This window comes from Bubalus kerabau, chromosome 5 (assembly GCF_029407905.1).
Source record: "Bubalus kerabau isolate K-KA32 ecotype Philippines breed swamp buffalo chromosome 5, PCC_UOA_SB_1v2, whole genome shotgun sequence".
Taxonomy (NCBI): domain Eukaryota; kingdom Metazoa; phylum Chordata; class Mammalia; order Artiodactyla; family Bovidae; genus Bubalus; species Bubalus kerabau.
Window position 1 is genome coordinate 9,953,833 of NC_073628.1, and position 17,537 is coordinate 9,971,369.

The 17,537-nt window shown below is 50.3% G+C and overlaps 2 protein-coding genes across 2 annotated transcripts in view; one reads left to right on the forward strand and one right to left on the reverse strand.

Moving 5' to 3' along the window:
• The window catches only part of NXF1 (nuclear RNA export factor 1), a 160,259-nt gene that overhangs the window by 51,174 nt on the left and 91,548 nt on the right, over positions 1 to 17,537 (forward strand). The gene's annotated exons all lie outside the window — the stretch shown is intronic.
• Positions 10,458 to 17,537, reverse strand: part of SLC3A2 (solute carrier family 3 member 2) — a 39,810-nt gene continuing 32,730 nt past the window's right edge. The window contains exons 2-10 of the mRNA XM_055581008.1: positions 16,070 to 16,507; positions 15,510 to 15,683; positions 14,831 to 14,925; positions 13,175 to 13,243; positions 13,030 to 13,088; positions 12,682 to 12,862; positions 12,427 to 12,570; positions 11,085 to 11,168; positions 10,458 to 10,957 (exon numbers count right to left, since the gene is read on the reverse strand). Coding sequence (XP_055436983.1) covers positions 10,595 to 10,957; positions 11,085 to 11,168; positions 12,427 to 12,570; positions 12,682 to 12,862; positions 13,030 to 13,088; positions 13,175 to 13,243; positions 14,831 to 14,925; positions 15,510 to 15,683; positions 16,070 to 16,507 — 1,607 coding nt within the window. The 3' untranslated portion in view covers positions 10,458 to 10,594. The remainder of the gene's footprint in view (positions 10,958 to 11,084; positions 11,169 to 12,426; positions 12,571 to 12,681; positions 12,863 to 13,029; positions 13,089 to 13,174; positions 13,244 to 14,830; positions 14,926 to 15,509; positions 15,684 to 16,069; positions 16,508 to 17,537) is intronic.

The window sequence follows — 17,537 nt, forward strand, 5'->3', positions numbered from 1 at the left end:
TCTTTTATACTTTAATAAAACTTTATTACACAAAAGCTCTGAGCAATCAAGCCTCGTCTCTGGCCCTGGATTGAATTCTTCTCCTCTGGAGGCCAAGAATCCTGGCATCTTGCGTGGTTCAACAACAACCTTTCAGGCTGTTCACACTGCCTGTGTCTACATTTCCCTAGACAATGGCTCCACCGTTTAGCTCCATTAGGGCCAATCCAGCTCCAGTGTGCGTGACTCAGCTGGCACTAGAAACCAGATTCAGATTCTGATTCAAGAGGTCTGGGGTGGGCCTGAGAGTCTGCATGTCCAGCAAGTAGATGATGTACTTAGTCCCATATTTTGTTGTTGTGCAGTGGCTCAGTCATGTCCGACCCCATGGGCTGCAGCACGCCAGGCTTCCCTGTCCATCACCATTTCCCGGAGCTTGCCGAAACTCATGTCCATTGAGTCGATGATGCCATCCCACCATCTCATCCTCTGTCGCCCTCTCCTCCTGCCCTCAATCTTTCCCAGCATCAGGGGCTTTTCCAGTGGGTCGGCTCTTCACAATCAGGCCCCAAACAGACACTGTGAACAGTATCCTGGATAATTATTCATATTTTCTCCCCTCTCCTCAAACCTCCAACATTTGGGAACCCACAGTCCACACTCTCAGCTGCTGACCTTGTTTCCTGCTTTACTGAGAAAATAAAAGCAATCTGTGGGTGGAATTCCACAAATTCCTTCCCCATCCCACCACACCATCTACTCACCAACTCTATACTTGCTGCTCCACCTTCCCCGTGGCCAGCTCCCTGTAAAAGCTGCCCCCCTCCACCCCCACATTAGATCCCACTCCCTCTCTTGACCTCAAAGGCATCTGTCCAGCAGGTTTCCTTTCTTCAGCATTTCCCCCTCTCCGCTGAGGCACATATGCTGTCATTGCGCCCATCTTAAATAAATAAATAGCCTTGTGTTGCATATTTGAAAGTTGCTAAGAAAGTACATCTTAAAAGTTCTCACCACAAGGAAAAAAGAACTCTAACTATGTTTGATGTTAGATAGAGTAGCCCCCGTTGTGGTGATCAGTTTCCCAAATACACAAATATCGAATCAGGAAAATTGAACCAGGATATCTGAAACTCAGTAATGTTGTATGTCAATTAAACCTCAATTAAAAGATAAAATAGGGAGCTTCCCAAGTGAACCAGTGGCTTAGGACTCTGAGCTCCCAATTCAGGGGGCCTGGGTTTGATTCCCTGGTCAGGGATCCCACATGCCACAACTAAAGATTTCACATGCCCCAATGAAGACTGAAAATTCCACAACTAAGATCCGGAGCAGCCAAATAAGCTAAAAAATATATAAATATTTAAAGAGATAAAGTAGGGACTTCCCTGGAGGTCGTTAGGACTCCACGCTTCCGTGACTCCCAAATCTACATCTCTAGCCCAGAACGCCATGAACACCAGAGCAGCAGGTCCAGCTAACATCTTGACATATCCACTCAGATGTCTGCTAGACCTGAAAACAATCTGGGCCCAAACTGAGCTGCTAGTTCCCCCTCACTTTTTAAAGATATTTTTCTTTAATATTTTATTTATTTATTTGGCTGTGCAGGGTCTTAGTTGGGACACGTGGAATCTTTATTTATGGCATGTGACCTCCGAGTTGTGGCCTCTGGGACCTAGTTCCCCGACCAGGGATCAAATTCAGGCCCCCTGCATTGGGAGCACAGAGTCTTAGCTACTGGAACACCAGGAAAGTCCCTAGTTGCTCATTTAAACCTATTTCTCCAGCCGTCTTCCCCACCTCAATAAGTGGCTAATCCAAAAAAATAAATAAATAAATAAGTGGCTAATCCAGTGGTCTAGCTGGCTCAGGCCAAAAACCTTAACAACATCCTTGACTCTCTTATATCTAGCCCCTCCTCAGCTCACCAGCAACCTCATGTGAACTAGAAGAGGGGGCCTCTTCAGCGCAGACATGGTACCTCGTGTGTGACCTGGCAACAGGACAGAGCCCTTTGAAAGAGAAGGTGAACGCCTCCACCCCAGACTCAGGGCCACTGCAGGCGGAGCAATTCTGCCCTCCAGCCTCGCCCGCCGCCTTGGCTCGGCGTCAGACCGCACACGCCTTGGCAGCGCATCCCCCGTGGCAGCCTCCCAGGCAGTTCCAGTTAGAAGACAATTGTACTTCCTGCTGCTTGGCGCCCGCTTCCTGTCCATTTTCCAAGTCTGGTCTTGGCAGGTCCTGACAGCCTTTCTGTAAGTTCCTTTGCTGCTTAAGAAAACCAAAAAACGAAAAAGAAAACTGGGAACTCTGACCAGTACTATCTCAAAACTTTTACAAATACCTCCCAACCTTAAAATTAGAAAAATCCATTTCTCCACCCTTCCCTGGAAGGGCTCTGGAGACGAGGCCAACCATCTCCTGGTCATCCAACCGCAGGCCACCAGGGCCTGCTCTGTTCTGACACTGACATGGCCTCTTCTTCCTGCCTTCATGTCCCCCCACTCTGTTCTCTTCTCTTCCTCCTCCTTTGCGGGTCCCTCTGTTACTGTCTATCCTGTGAAGGTTGCCAGTCCTCAGGCCCCCAACCTCCCCCTTCCGCCCTTCACACCCCACACACTCAACCCCGCATCATTCACACTCACCATATGTACCCTCACCTCTACCCCTCTCCTCTGCGGAAAGCTCCGCGTGAAAGTCCAAGGGCACCTAAACCCAACACATCTACAAGGAGCTGCTCCCATTCCCACCCACAGCTCCTTCTCTTCCTGCCTGTGGCGCACCCCCTCACACACCAACTCCATGGCCCCAGGCTGCTCCTCCAGTCTTCTAAGATAGAAACTCAGGAGTCACTGCACAGCAACCTTCTCCCCTCACATCAAGTCCATCCCTCCTAGGCTATCGTGAAATCCTGAAGCTTCTCTTGAAACATCTGTCCAAGCCATCCCTTCCTCCACAACCCCACAGCCTCCACCTCATTCTTCAGAATCTGCCAACAGCCTCCTAAATGGCCACTCGGTCCTGACCTCCCTCAGCTTGCTCCACAACAGCCAAGCCAGAGTGTTGTTCAGTTGCTCAGTCATGTTCAACCCTTTGCCAGTTTTCCCTGTTCTTCACTTGCTCCCAGAGTTTGCTCTAACTCATGTCTATTGAGTTGGTGATGCCATCCAACCATCTCATCCCCTGCTGCCCTCTTCTCCTTTTGCCTCTTTCCCAGCATCTGGATCTTTTCCAATGAGTCAGCTCTTTGCATGAGGTGGCTGAAGTATTGGGGTTTCAGCATCCGTCCTTCCAATGAATATTCAGGGTTGATTTCCCTTAGGACTGACTGATCTCCTTGCAGTCCCAGTCCTTCCAATGAATATTCAGGGTTGATTTCCCTTAGGACTGACTGATCTCCTTGCAGTCCAAGGGACTCTCAAGAGTCTTCTCCAGCACCACAATTTGAAACCATCAATTCTTCAGCCTTCAGCCTTCTTTATGGTCCAATTATGAAAAGAGAGAGTGAGCTTTCTAGAACTCTATCCTGACCATGTCACTCCCTACCAAGCACATTTCTCATTCTTACGTGAGCTTCTTTTTTAAAATTTTATTTTTTTGGCTGTGCTGGGGCTTCGTTGCTGTGTGGGCTTTTCTCTGGTTGTGGCAAGTGGGAGCTACTCTGCACAGGCTTCTCATTACAGTGGCCTCTCTTGTGGCTCTAGGGCACTCGGGCTTCAGTAGTTGCAGCTCCCAGGCTCTACAGCACAGGCTCAGTAGCTGTGGCACGTGGGTTTAGCTACTCTGAGGCATGTGGCATCTTCCAAGATTGGGGATTGCACTTGTGTCTCCTACATCAGCAGGCAAATTTTTTACCACTGAGCCACCAGGGAAGCCCCTTATCTGAGCTTCTTAGAGACGCTCATGTTTTATCCCAAACCTTCTGAAACAGAACATTCAGGAGAAAAACCAGGACTTTCCTCTCTAATCATCGTCCTTAGGCATAACTAAGCAAGGCAAACATTGAGCTGGTGATTCCCAAACTGTTGTGGGAATCATTTCAAAAAGTTAATCAAAAACTGACTCCCAGACTCACCCCCTTGGAGACTCCAATTCAGTGGTTGTTGAATGGGAGAGACTTTTCCAGAGGATTCTGCATAACTAGGGTGGCAACCACTAATGTCCAGACAGACCAAGTACAGATAATGAGCATGGCTATGCAGCCCTTGGTGTTTGTCTCTGGCTGGCTGTCACCACTCTCCCAAATTGTTCAAAGCCACACTCACTGTGGTGTTTCACGGGCTCAATAGTTGTGGTGCATGGGCTTAACTGCTCCAAGGCATGCATATTGGATCTTCCCGGACTGTGGAGTCTCAGCCGAGTGGCTGTACGTACATAATGTCCTCTCTCCAGGTGGCCCTGTCCTCTAAGTGCCTACGGGTGCCTCAGTCTCAGCTCAAATGAAGGTTCCAAGAGGCTTGCCCTGATCTCTCCTGGGCTGAACACTCTGTCTACCCCACAAGGCCCAGTTCACTGCTGCCCCACAGACATAACCTCAGAACTGCAATTATGCACACATCTGCTCCTGCTCCAATCAGTGAGGCCCAGAACACTGGGCAGTCTTTTAGTCTCCTTTATGCCCCAACATGGGGTTTCCCAGGTAGAGCTAGTAATAAAGAACCCGCCTTCAAATGCAGGAGACATGAGAGACTTGGATTTGATCCCTGGGTAGGGAAGATCCCCTGGAAGAGGAAATGGCAACCCACTCCAGTATTCTTTCCTGGAGGATTCCATGGACAGAGGACCCTGGAGGGCTACTGTCCATAGGGGTCGCAAAGAGTCAGACATGACTGAAGCGACTTAGCATACACACAAGCACATGCCCCAACACACAGCACACTGACTGGTACTCAGGCCAACGGAAGTGGCAGTTCCCTCCCTGACCCATGCACAGGTATTGATGCCAGAAATCTTGGCTCTCTGTGTATTGATGCTGAGCAGAAATACAGGGACTGGGTTATGCAGGAGAAAGAAAAAGTAGCTTTATTTCTTTGCCAGGCAAAGAGGGAACACAGTAGGCTAGTGCCTCAAAAACTGTCCCACCCCGCCCTGGGGAATAGGGAGAGGTTTTATATCCCAGTGAAGATCTTGCTTTTTTTTTTTTCTTTTGCAAAATTTCAAAACAGCCACAGCTGGCATCAGTCAACTCAACAACCACGTCTGGTGTCCCTGAAGTTATTGGCCCATGACCTTTTTAAAATATAGGATGCTACAAGAGAGTGTGGGCTTCCCTGGTGGCTCAGTGGTAAAGAATCTGCCTGACAATGCAGGAGATGCATGTTCAATCCCTGGGTCAGGAAGATCTCTGGGAGATGTTCCTGGAAATGGCAACCCACTCCAGTATTCCTGCCTGGGAAATCTCATGGTCCGAGGAGCTTGTAACCCTATGGGCTACAGTCCAGGGGTCGAAAACAGTTGGACATAACTTAGTGACCAAACAACAAAACAACAAGCTAGAGGCCCTGGGGAAAGACCAAGTCCAGTGGCACAGGGGGCTTGACTACGGGGCTAAGGCCCGGGTCCAAACAGCAGCTCTGGTAGGGCACGTGCTCGTCTCCTCCTGCGAGAGCACCAACACTGCAACTCTGCTAAACAACCATAGATAGGACACTGGAACCCACCAAAAAAGATACCACACATCCAAAGACAAAGAAGAAGCTGCATCTAGGGGGGGTGCAATCATGACAAAATCAAATCCTATACCTGCTGGGTTAGTGACCCACAAACTGAAGAACACCATACCAAAGAAGTTCTCCCACTGTTGTGAAGGTTCTGAGCCCCACATCAGGCTCCCCAGTCTGGGGATCTGACAAAGGGACTGGGACCCCCAAGGAATCTGACCTTGAAGGCCAGCAGGATTTGATTATACGACTTCCGCAGGACCGAGGGAAGCCAACTCTAGTCTTGGAGGGCACAAATGAAATCTTGCTCGCACCAAGACCCAGAGGAAAGGAGCAGTGACCCCACAGGAGACTGAACCAAAACTACCTGCTAGTGTTGGAGGGTGTCCTGTGGAGGCGTGGGTCGGGAGGGGCTCACAGTGGGGATGGGGCCCCTGACAGCAGCAGTCCTGGACGAGGCCCCTTTGCATAAGCCATCTTGGAGGTCGCCATTAAGCCAACCATAGAGCCCATAGATCCCAGGGCTGGGTTGCCTCAGGCTAAACAACTACCAGGGAAGGAGCACAACCCCACCCATCAGCAGATAATTGATTAAAGCTTAATCGGGCTTCCCCGGTGGCTCAGATGGTAAAGCGTCTGCCTGCAATGCAGGAGACCTGGGTTCGATCCCTGGGTCAGGAAGATCCCCTGGAGAAGGAAATGGCAATCCACTCCAGTATTCTTGCCTGGAAAATTCCATGGACTGAGGACCCTAGTAGGCTACAGTCCATGGGGTTGTAAAGAGTCAGACACGACTGAGCAACTTCACTTTCACTTTTCTTCACACCAGAGCAAGACCCAGGTTTTTCCCACCACCAGTCCCTCCCACCAGGAAGCTTACACAAGCTTCTTAGCCTCTTCCATCAGAGGGCAGACAGAAGAAGCGAGAAGAACCACTATTGGCTAGAACAAAAACCACATTGCAGAAAGTTAATCAGGATGAAAAAGCAGAAAGTAATGTCCTAGATGAAGGGACAAGATAAAACCCCAGAAAAACAACTAAATGGAGATACACAAACTTTCAGAAAAAAAAAGTGAGAATAAAGATAGTAAAGATGATCCAGAATCTTGGGAAAACAATGGAGAAGGTGCAAGAAATGTTTACCAAAGAACTACAAGAACTAAGGGACAGCAATGAATAATACACTAGAAGGAATCAATAACAGAATAATATTCCTTACTCTGTAAATAAGGTCCCCACAGTCCTCACAGATATATCACACTGGCTCAAAAAGGAAAAAAGAAAGTGAAATCTTAGTTAACTGATTATCTCATTTAAATACAAGTGTGTTTAACTCTTAAAGAGGTGGACTTCAGTGCTCAGAAGGCCAACATTTGGTCCTCTGGAAACTGGAAACCATACTAGGAGCAGATTCTTGTTCATCATGAATTCAGAAATGAGGATGGTACCAGGAACAGAAGGGTGACTCAAACACTGTTGAGGACTTCCCTGGTGATCCAGTGGCTAAGACTCCAAGTTCCCAATGCAGGGGACCCAGGTTCAATTCCTGGTCAGGGAACTAGATCCCGCATGCTGCAACTAAGACCCAGTGCAGCTAAATAATTTTTTTTTTAATTAAAAAAAAAAAAAACCGTTTGTTGTATAAATAGCAGAGGTGCCTTTCTGTGGGAGCCACATGCCCGTGGCCCTCTGTCCTCCTGTCAGGTGAGTCTTGCTGTCAGCTCAGACTGCCCTGGGGAGAGAGATCCTGGCCACTTTTCTCATCTGTGATAATAGATAATAGATGAGAATTCCTTCTTTGAAGGATAGCTGCAGGTCTGAGACAGCCTCTGTGAATGTGCCTGTCTGTTTCCTTCCTCCCTTCCTATGGACAGTGAGGGAGAGGCCCACAATGGCACAGCTCTTGCAGATCTCAGAGGGTCTGCAAGTTCATGTTCTCAACTGTTCCTCCACAGCACAGAGGTCAGAGCATTACCAGGATTATTACATAGCACCAGTGGAAATTCCAATGTTAGCACCAGTGGAAATTCCAATGTCTGTATTTAACTTTTGGTTTATTCATTTTGTTTTAAAAATGAATGTTGGAAAATAAAAATAAAAATGAATGTTGGGGACCTCCCTGATGGTCCAGTGGTAAAGAATCCACCTGCCAACCCAGGAACACAGGTTCACTCCCTGGTGCAAGGAAATTCCTCATGCCCCGGGGCAACTAAGCCTGTGTACCACAGCTATTGAAACCCGCCTGCCCTACAGCCCATGCTCCGCAACAAGAGGAGCCACCAAAATGAGAAGCCCACACCATGCACCGTAACTAGAGACAGCCTGAGTGCAGCAGTGCAGACCCAGCACAACCGAAAGTGGAAAATAAATAAGTAAATTATTAAAATGAATGTCAGGGGAGTTATTCCTTAATGGATAGCCTCAGTTTGGCGTGATGAAAAAGTTCTGCAGATGGAAGGTGGTGATGGGTGCACAGAGCTGTGAATGTACTGGAGACCACTGAGCTGTTCGCCTAAAAATGGCTAAAATGGTAGTTTTATACTATGTATATTTTACCACAATTTTAACTGGTAAGTCCACAGTAAGTTGCAAAGCACACAATCGTGATGGTACAAACTGTAAGCCAGAGGAGAGGCCCGGGGTCCGAGGAAGATAGGGAAAGGAAGGGCTGGAGCTGGGACCCTAGGAAAGGACCGAGAAGAGAAGAGTGAAAAGCCTCAGGAAGAGAAGAGGCTCCGCTTAGATGTGGCCCAAAACGGGGAGGGCCTGTGGGGGTGGGGAGGGAAATCCTGGGCAGAAGGGAGTTACAGCTGGCAGGCTGCAGGGTGTGTCTTCTCAGGAACTGAAGTCTCAGAGTCCGTGCCTAGTGCACGCCTTCCTCCACAGCCCAGGCCAAAGGTCAGCAGACAAGGACTGGACCTTAATTTGGGGCATCTAATCTTTTGATCAGGCTTCCCTGGTTGACTCAGTGGTAAAGAATCTCCCTCCCAGTGCAGAATATCCCCTAGAAAAAGAATGGCAGTCTACCTCTTGCCTGGAGAATCCCATGGACAGGGGAGCCTGGTGGGCTTCAGTCAGGGGTTGCAGAGTTGGACACAACTTAGCGACTAAACAACAAATCTTTCAATCTGTCCCTTACATCAAGACACTCAGACACACAGGCCCTGTCCTACAGTTATCAGTATTATTTTCCATAAGAAAACCAGGAGGGCCAAGCTCAACCTGAGGCTATGAAGCCAACCTAAAAAATGGCAACCCACTCCAGTACTCTTGCCTGGAGAATCCCATGGATGGAGAAACCTGGCAGGCTAGTCCATGGGGTCGCAGAGTTGGACACGACTGAGTGACTTCACTTTCTAAGAATCATTAGGACCCCAAGTCCTGTGGATCTACCTGCAGGATCCCAGCACTGCCTATCAATCATCTCTGAAGTCTAGACTTTGCCCTCAGCTACTGGGAGGTGATCTCTAGGCCTCTGGAATGTCCTGATAGGAGTCTTTGTTAGTCTGGGGACTTCAGATGTGATTTTATGACAAGGGCATTGTGAAACAGGGCCTCTGGAGGGGCTGGAGACTAAAGGTATTAGCCAGAACCTGCAGAAGGGGCTGGAGAACGAACATTAGCTACATGGGCCTCTGTGATTAAGCCTCAAGAATTAACTCTGGACAGTAAAGGGTCAGGTGAGCATCTCTGCTCGGCCATACTCTGTGTGTGAGTTGGTCAGAAGGTCTGTGTTCAGGGCTCCACTGGACTCCTTTCAACTGGGAAAGGACCACCAGATGACCCTTCATGTTTGGATGCCAGATCAGCCAATCCCAGATGAGCCCGGGCTTGTGTCCTTGGTTTTTGAATGTGTGTCCTTTCTCTGGAGTAAATCTGTAATCTTGGTGCTTCTCAGTTCTGTCTTTCTAGAAAATAACCCACTAAGGATGGTCACAGGGACTCAGAACTCACAGCTGATGTCTGAAATGAGGGAAGTATTACGGGGACTGCAACTTCCGGTGGTGCAGTTTGCCAACTCCTTGCTCCCTGGCCCCTTACTATGACCTTCATCATCTGCCCACCCCTTGCCAACCACACTTCATCCCTGGTCCTCTCCTCATTCCTCATTCCACCCCGGGCACTGGAATTCTCCTTCCCAGACATCTAGCAAGTAAATTCCCTCCCAGATTTCAGACCTTTGATTCAATGCCACCTCCCTGGTGAGGCCTCCTCTAACCCCCACCCCAAACTCCCTCCATGCCCACATACCTCTTTGTCTGCTCTACTTTTTCCTCTCTGAACACCATCACCACGTCCACCAAACTCTAAACTTAACGCATCTCATTTCTTCTCTGTCTCCTCACTAGAGGATAAGCCCTGAGCAGACAGGGATCTTTGCACTGTTTCCTCCTATAAACCCAGGAGCTAAAACAGTTTCTGGCACATGCTGAGTGCACAATAAATCCTTGTTGAATGAAGAATCTGCAGTACTTGTAGAAAACAGGCCACCCCACACCCACCTTTTCTCCCAGAAAGGCCAAGTCTGCAAAACAGGAAAAGTGACCATGCTTGGCTGGAAACTACTGTTGAGGGAGGTTAAAAAGAAAAAAGAAAGAGTCAGCAAGAGCCAAGACCTCCAGGAGAGGTCTTGAACCTTGTCCAGGCTCGGGGAGGAGGTAGGGTGCTAGTCCGGCCTGACACCTCCTGGCTGCTCTGACTTCGGCAGGCGCCTTCCGCTCTGGTCCTGATCACTGTGAGGGGGTCCAGCGGGGGAAAGGGGAAGGAGAGAGAAATTCCTGCATTGACAGCAGGTGGAAAGAAGACATGGCCTCACCAGGCAGGAGTGACTTTTATTTGAAACCAGAAAACACCCTATTTGGGGGTTCATCTGTAACAGTTTAAAAAAAAGAAGAGAGAGAAATCAGAACCCAAAGGGCCAGGGGATGGGGGGAAGGGTAGTGGGCCCAGGTCAGGCCACGTAGGGGAAGCGGAGCAGCAGCCCCTCATGAGGTTGTAGGTTCAGGTGCTCCAGCTCAAGGGAGGTGCCCTCCTCACGGCCTGGCTGGGTGCTGAGCAGCAGATCCACCCTGGCTGGCAAGCTGGTGCCGGTGGGCAGGCTGGAGGCCCGCAGCCTGGCCAGTTGGCCCACATCCCCAAAGTTGAGCACTACGAGGAAACGCTCGTTCTGGTCCCACTGGCGGATGTAGGAGAAGAGGTCAGGCCCCGAAGAGAGATCGTAGAAGTCTCCATGCAGCAGGGAGCGTTCCTTACCCCGCTGATCACTCAGCCAGCGGAAAAGGGAGAGGAGGGATTTAGGGTCCTCACTCTGGCCCTGCAAACGGTGATAAAGTGATAAAGATACTTCAGACAGGGAAGAAGGGCTCCCCGGGGCACAAAGTCCTACCAGCCGCCGGCCCCCACCCCTTGACAATTAGGCCCTGCCTGTGGAAAACACTTACCTTCACAGTCATGCTGATGTTTATAGATGCTGAGGTGTTGGGAAAGCTGGATTCATCCCACAGCATGACCGGGGCCTTCACAGGCTGAAAACCAGGCAAAAGAGGACTGAAAAAAACCTAACTGCTCTCCAACTCCTCCCCTCATTTCCAGATTTATAACCTCCTCTACCTCAGGGCCTCGCACACTGTCCCCTCAGCCTGGAGGGCGCGTCTTCCAGATAGCCATAGGCCAGTCCCTCATTGCGCTCTGATCCCTACTCATGGACCTCCCTCAGGTTTTCTGAGGCCACTTGATATAAAATCGACTGTATCCCCTGCTCTCAAAGCCCTGGACCCTGCTTTCTTTTGCAAAGCACATGTCAGCACCGGGCATCCTTATTACATGTGCTCACCATCTAATTTCACCACCTCCAGCTCTTTGGTGTACTGCTGTATCCTCTGTGCAAAGCACACAGAAACTACTCTGTCAGTTTTGTGGAATAAGTGAAAAATGGGTTTTATAAATGGGGCTCCCAGGTGGCACTAGTGGTAAAGAACCTGCCTGATAATGCAGGAGACATAAGAGATGAAGGTTCAATTCCTGGGTCGGGAAGATCCCCTGGAGGAGGGCACAGCAACCCACTCCAGTATTCTTGCCTGGAGAATCGCTATGGACAGAGGAGGCTGGCGGGCTACAGTACACAGGGTTGTAGAGTCAGACATGACTAAAGCAACTTAGCATACGCATACACGGGTTTTATAAATATCAGCTCAATGTCAATCTCCAACCTTGTGGCTAAAGCCAAGTGGGCGCCTTCATGGTCTTACCCTACCTCGGCTCTCACTGTGTGTATCTGGTCCCCTACAAAGCTCTGAGTTCCTGGACAGCACAGGGCCTAACCAAGAGTAGCCAGTGTCCAGTGAATGAACAAATTACTAAGTAACAGCTACTGTACTGAACTCCTACCAGGGAGCAGGCACTGCATTTTAAATATGCCTTGTTTCAGTCATAACTACTCTCTGCATGTGTTAGTCGCTCAGTCGTGTCCAACTCTTTGTGACCCCATGGACTATAGCCCACCAGGCTCCTCTGTCCATGAGATTCTCCAGTCAAGAATCCTGGAGTGGGTTGCCATTTCCTTCTCCATACTACTCTATAAGGAATGCAATTATAGCAGAAAAAATGATTAAGAGTTAGAGAGAGAAAATAACTTGCCAAGGCCACACAGTGACTGACCAGGGGGCTGACTAGCAAACAAGCTTTCCTTCCCAAGGCTCATTGTCTGTCCGCCACCAGCCACAGAACCACTGTGATGGATGAACACAACCTCTCCCATTGTGCTGGGCAGGCAGCAAGCATTACCTGTCCAGGAAGGCCAGCTCCCTCCAGGCCAATCTCGTCTCCATAGCTGAACACTGGGGTCCCCGGCAGGGTGAAGAGCAGCAGCTGGTAGAGTCGGAGGAGTTGGGGTGACACAAAGGAAGTCAGGAGCCCCGCCTGAGACACCTGCAGGAATGGACACACTCGTGAGCCCCAGAGCCCACTTCTGCCTCCACTTCCCAATACCCTCTCTTCCAAAAGGCATCCTGCCCCCTCTCCCACCACTGTGGTACTCACACTCCAGCTGCACCAGTTGCTGCCAAAGGCGTCCAGATATTGGGTAACCAGGAAATTTGTATGATTCCCAGTTAAGCTGGAGTGTGACAGGTAAGAGCTAGTCAACAACAGGTCCTTGGTGGGTTCAAGTAGCCTCAGGATCTGCTGAAGGTCGGAGGAGTCTGTGCCTGCAATCAAGAGCCTACACAGAACAGAGCGGGAGTTGACGTTAGTACTGGACAAGAAAGGAGAATGGAGGCGAAGAAGGTTCTCTGGGCTAGGAACTCTGCCCTTTCCTGGGGCTCATACTCCACTGGGGGGAATTCCCAGAGTGGAGCTGAATTGGGGAAGCTGGGGTTTGGCACCCACCGATCATCACTGACGCTCTTAGTGATGTTCTGCCACTCAGCTAAGAATGAAGACGGATTCTAAAAGGAAAAGAGCAGAGTCATGAGGAAGGGAAGGCTATCGGGCCCTGGCAAGGCTTCTGTTCTCACATAGAAAGGGTACTCACTGTCAGATTCTGCACGTCCCGGACCTGAAACCCGTCCACACCGGTCTGCAGCCAAAACCTCAGAGCTTCCTATCAGGAGAAAGGCAGAAGTACAGAGGAAAGCCATCACTGCTGATGCAAAGGCTCAGAAGATTCCAGCCCACACTAAATCTTCCTACCCTATACTTCCCCGTGACCTCAGGAGAGGCACTTGCCTTGAACAGTCTCACTTCCTTGCGTCTACTATAAACCTTTAGCCTTCAGTTCCCCTTCCATTCCAACCCATCACTAATCCTTAGTGATATAGTGCTCTTCTCTACTCCTCCCCATGGTAAATCACAAAACTTTACCTTTAACACCTACAGAAAAGGCCTATACACTAAATGTTAACTTCCTTCAACACTTAGCATATGTAGAATGTTGATATACTCATTTTACAGATAAGGAAACAATGTCAGAGAAGCAAGGAGGCATGCCCAAGGCCACAATCGGAGAGCAACAGTGAAGGGACCTAAAATGCTAACCAAGATCCCAAGATGAGTATACTTACTCCTCTCCCAGTTTCTTGGAGCCTGGGGAGGGTCTAAGTAAAAGAGCCATTCAGAGCAAGACTCAGGATAAAAGCCTGAAATTCAAAGCACAGCCCCAGGGCAGTTTACCCAAAGATTTGAAAAGAGAAGCCAGCTCTGCAGAATAGGCCCAGGCTTGAAGCCCTGGCATTCCTGCGGCACGTGACACAGGCCCCCACTCCCCCTGCCCTCTCTTCTGGGTTCTCTCTCTGCTCCCTGTCTTCTCTCTTCTGGTCTCCATCTTCATCTGAGGCTACCACACTTTGCGCCTTAACATCTAAAAATGTTCTCTTCTTAGTAACTTTTAAAGGGTCTTCTAGCAAGTGGCAAGGAATGAACCAAATGACCCCAAAGGTCAATTGAAATGCTGGGAGTACAGAATTCTACCTCAGAATCCTGGCTGCCAGCAGAGGGTCAGAGTCTGCCTCCAGTTTTGTTCTACCCCTTCTGAACTGGTCAGTGCCCTAGAACCCAGGCATTAGGAGCTGGGATGACTTTCAAAACCCCACTCCCAGTCTTCAGGGTATGGAGTTTGAGCCTTATACCTTCAGAGAAGGCAGATTTGAGATTTAAGATTAGTTGGCACCTTCAATCCCAGGGCATATTAAAGCCCCTCTGAACCTTAGCTTCCTCACTTACAGACTTGGGATATGAGTAGGAACCTTGTTTGGTTATAGAGGATTAAAGAAGGTATATAAAAATACTCGGCATATTCCCGGACACATAGGAAGACCCCAATGCTTACAATTTCAGACTGGGCTGCCTTCCATAACACATCAAATAAGAAATGGGAAACCAGACAGGACAGGATTCCCACAGAGAAAGGGCTTCCTCTGCCAAAAGGAAGAAAATTCACATCTGAAAAATTCCATCCTGGCACTGTCACCCTCAAAGTCAGGGAAACAAGTGGTCTTTCAGAAAAGAACAAACAAAAATAGGGATGCACTGCTTGCCTATCCTTCTGCCTGTGGGAAGAGTGTCCCTGCTGGGCTACAAACAGCCAGGGGCCCCTCAGGTGGTGCCAGGCTATGTTTATAGAACTCACTATGAAAGGGCCAAACAGCCCCAGCATCCGGCTCCCACCTGCCGTCAGCACCAACACACTCACCTTCATTTTGATGGCCACAGTGTCAATCTGAATGGATTGAAACCAAGGGTTCTGGCCCTTGTAGTTGGGAGTGAGGTCCAGGATGACCCGGATGCCTAGAACAAAAGAGGAAGAGGTGGTTGATAGAAAGACTTTGGGAGAAGGGAAAAGGAAGAAGTCAACAAATACAAGTCGGTAGAATACTCCCTATGTACTGGTACAAAAGTTTAGATTTGAACCCTGGTGTAACTCATTTCATTGAAACAAAGATATGAGCAAGTATGGGGGGCGGGGGGCGGTATTGGGAGGGAGTAGTGTAACCGAGAAGGCTGAGCTATGAAGCCCTGGCCCCCTCATTCCCAAAGTGAACTTTTTTCAAAGTAAGACAAGATTTTAATTTTTCTTTCTCCAAAGGATCTACTCTTAAGTTTTAAAACCACTGATTTAGCAAAAGCCTACATTTTGCAAATAAGGGCCCTGAAGCCCTGAAGCTAAATAACTGTATATCCAAGTATACAAAGTCTCTGAACCACCTGACAAATCCACTTTAAGTTGAAGCCTAACAAACACCCCCGGACCTGCCCTAGGAAAACTGTGAGCCAGTCAGCAATCAAACAGACAAAAATCCTCTCCGGACTTTCCCCTGGCCAGACGCCCAAGTCCTCTCTAGCTGCTGCCTTGCCAGTTCTAGGACACCCACTCTTCTTCTTGGCCGAGTGCAGGAGACTCTCAAAATCTTCCTTGGAGCCAAAAATGGGGTCGATTTGTTCCAAGTTGGTCTCTGTGAGGTCATCCTCCTGGTTCTTATGAATTGGGCCCAACACAAAACCCTTCACCTTCAGGGTGCTTAAGTAATCGAGCCGCTCCTTTAGGTCTGAAATGGAGAAGCAAAGTTACAGTGAGGCCTCGCGGAGGCCCCTGATCGCCCCTATAAGGCTAGATCACCAGACTGAGACGCTGATGTAAGGCGGCTAGCAAGTTGCTTCAGAAACACGCTGCGACAGGCTACGGGCGCCGGGAAGGGGAGGAGAGCATGCTGAGTCAGCCACCCTCAGGAAAGAGCAAGTGGGGGGGCAGCTTCCTTCAAAGAAAGCAAGGAGGGGCTACGTCTCGGGGAGCGGTCGCCAGTACCGAGTAGGGTAGAGAACCGTCTGAGTCAATCTGGGAACAGAGATCGAAGTTGGCGACCATTTAAACCAAGGGCCCATGGGGTGGGAGGTGGGGACGCGCGGGGAGGGAGATGGGGGCGCCCGGACTCACCCGCTAGGTTGCCTGCCTCTTGGCCCAGGAAGGCCCGAAGGTCTCCAATGCGGTAGAGGGCGCCCTTGTGCCACCATCTCTGCTCTGGCAGCTCGCGGCAGCGTGGCGCCTGCACGATGATGACCACGGCGCCGGCCAGCATGCCCAGCCAGCCGAGCCAGAAGAGCAGCAGCAGCGCCCAGCGGGTGCGTACCCAGGCGGGGCTGCCCGCCACCTTCAGCAGTTCCTCTTTAGACAGGCCCGTGAACTTGGCCTCGGCCGCCGCGTCCGCCTCGTCGTCAGCCACCTTGATCTTAACCAGACCATTCTTCTCGGTGCCGCCCGCCACGACCACGGCCATCGCCGCCCCAGACGCCGCGTTCATCGGCTGCTTCTCGGGTTCCAGCTCGTTCAGTTCCACTTCCTTCATGTCCACCTCTGTGTCCTGGCTCATGGTGCCTGCGGAAACGGAGACAAGACGCAGTCTGCGGTCAGCTGTTGGCTGGACACCTGCCCGGATCTCCTGGCCCCAGAACAGACTCCCAGGCTTCCGTGCCTCCGCTTAGGTTCCCCGACCCAGTCTGCGGCGCGGCGGGCGCGGCCTAGAGGCCTGAGTAGGGGAGCCCCGCCCCGGCCCGCCCTAGCTTGTCCCTTAAAGTGGAACCTCCTGGGTTGCTCTTTCAGGGACTGAAAGGGTGGGCGGCGGCCGAGGGAGTAACGTTGGGAACTCAACTCCGATGGCTGCGTGGTTCAATCCCCCTGGTCCATTTCCTCATCTAGAACCGTCTAGTCCTAACGTTCGGACATTCAGAAAGCTGAGCACTGAGCCACCTTTAGGCGGGCGGAGTCTGCAATCTGTCCCTCCCCCGGCCCCCGCGCTGGTCCCTCCTGCCTCCGCCTAAATGGGCTAAAGCGGATATCCAGAACTGCTGGGGTTCCAAGGCTCTTCTTCGCCCACTCGGAAGGTTTGTGACTTCCCGGGACACCATCTTCCATTTGCCCAAGCCACGTGAACTGAAAACCCAACTCGGCCCTTTCCCCCACCAGGCCTTGTCTTCTCAGGCCTCTGGGACTTGGCACTGGACCCCTGCTTTCCCGCAGAGCTTACTCCCACTCTTTCAAGATATCTTGAGTGTAGTTCAATTCATCATGCAGCAACTATTTACTGAGTGCCCATATAATAGTGTGCTTCATTAACTTTAGTGAATTAACCCTAATCTAGTCTTCTTCATATTTTATGATGAATCTGTTTGGACAGGAGAATTGCTGACATTTCCCATTTTACCCTACCCCGCCCCCACTTTCTGGCGCCAGGATGTCGGGCAGCTAGGAATCTGACATCCAGAAGAGACTGATGGATAATCTTGGGACTGACAACATGCAGGGGCTGGGCCTCTGTTGGAGGCATCCATCTTCTCACTACAGATCAGAAGGTGCCCCGGCCAGACTGTTCCCCACTTTGCAGGGCCTCCTGCAGATTAGTCCAGTG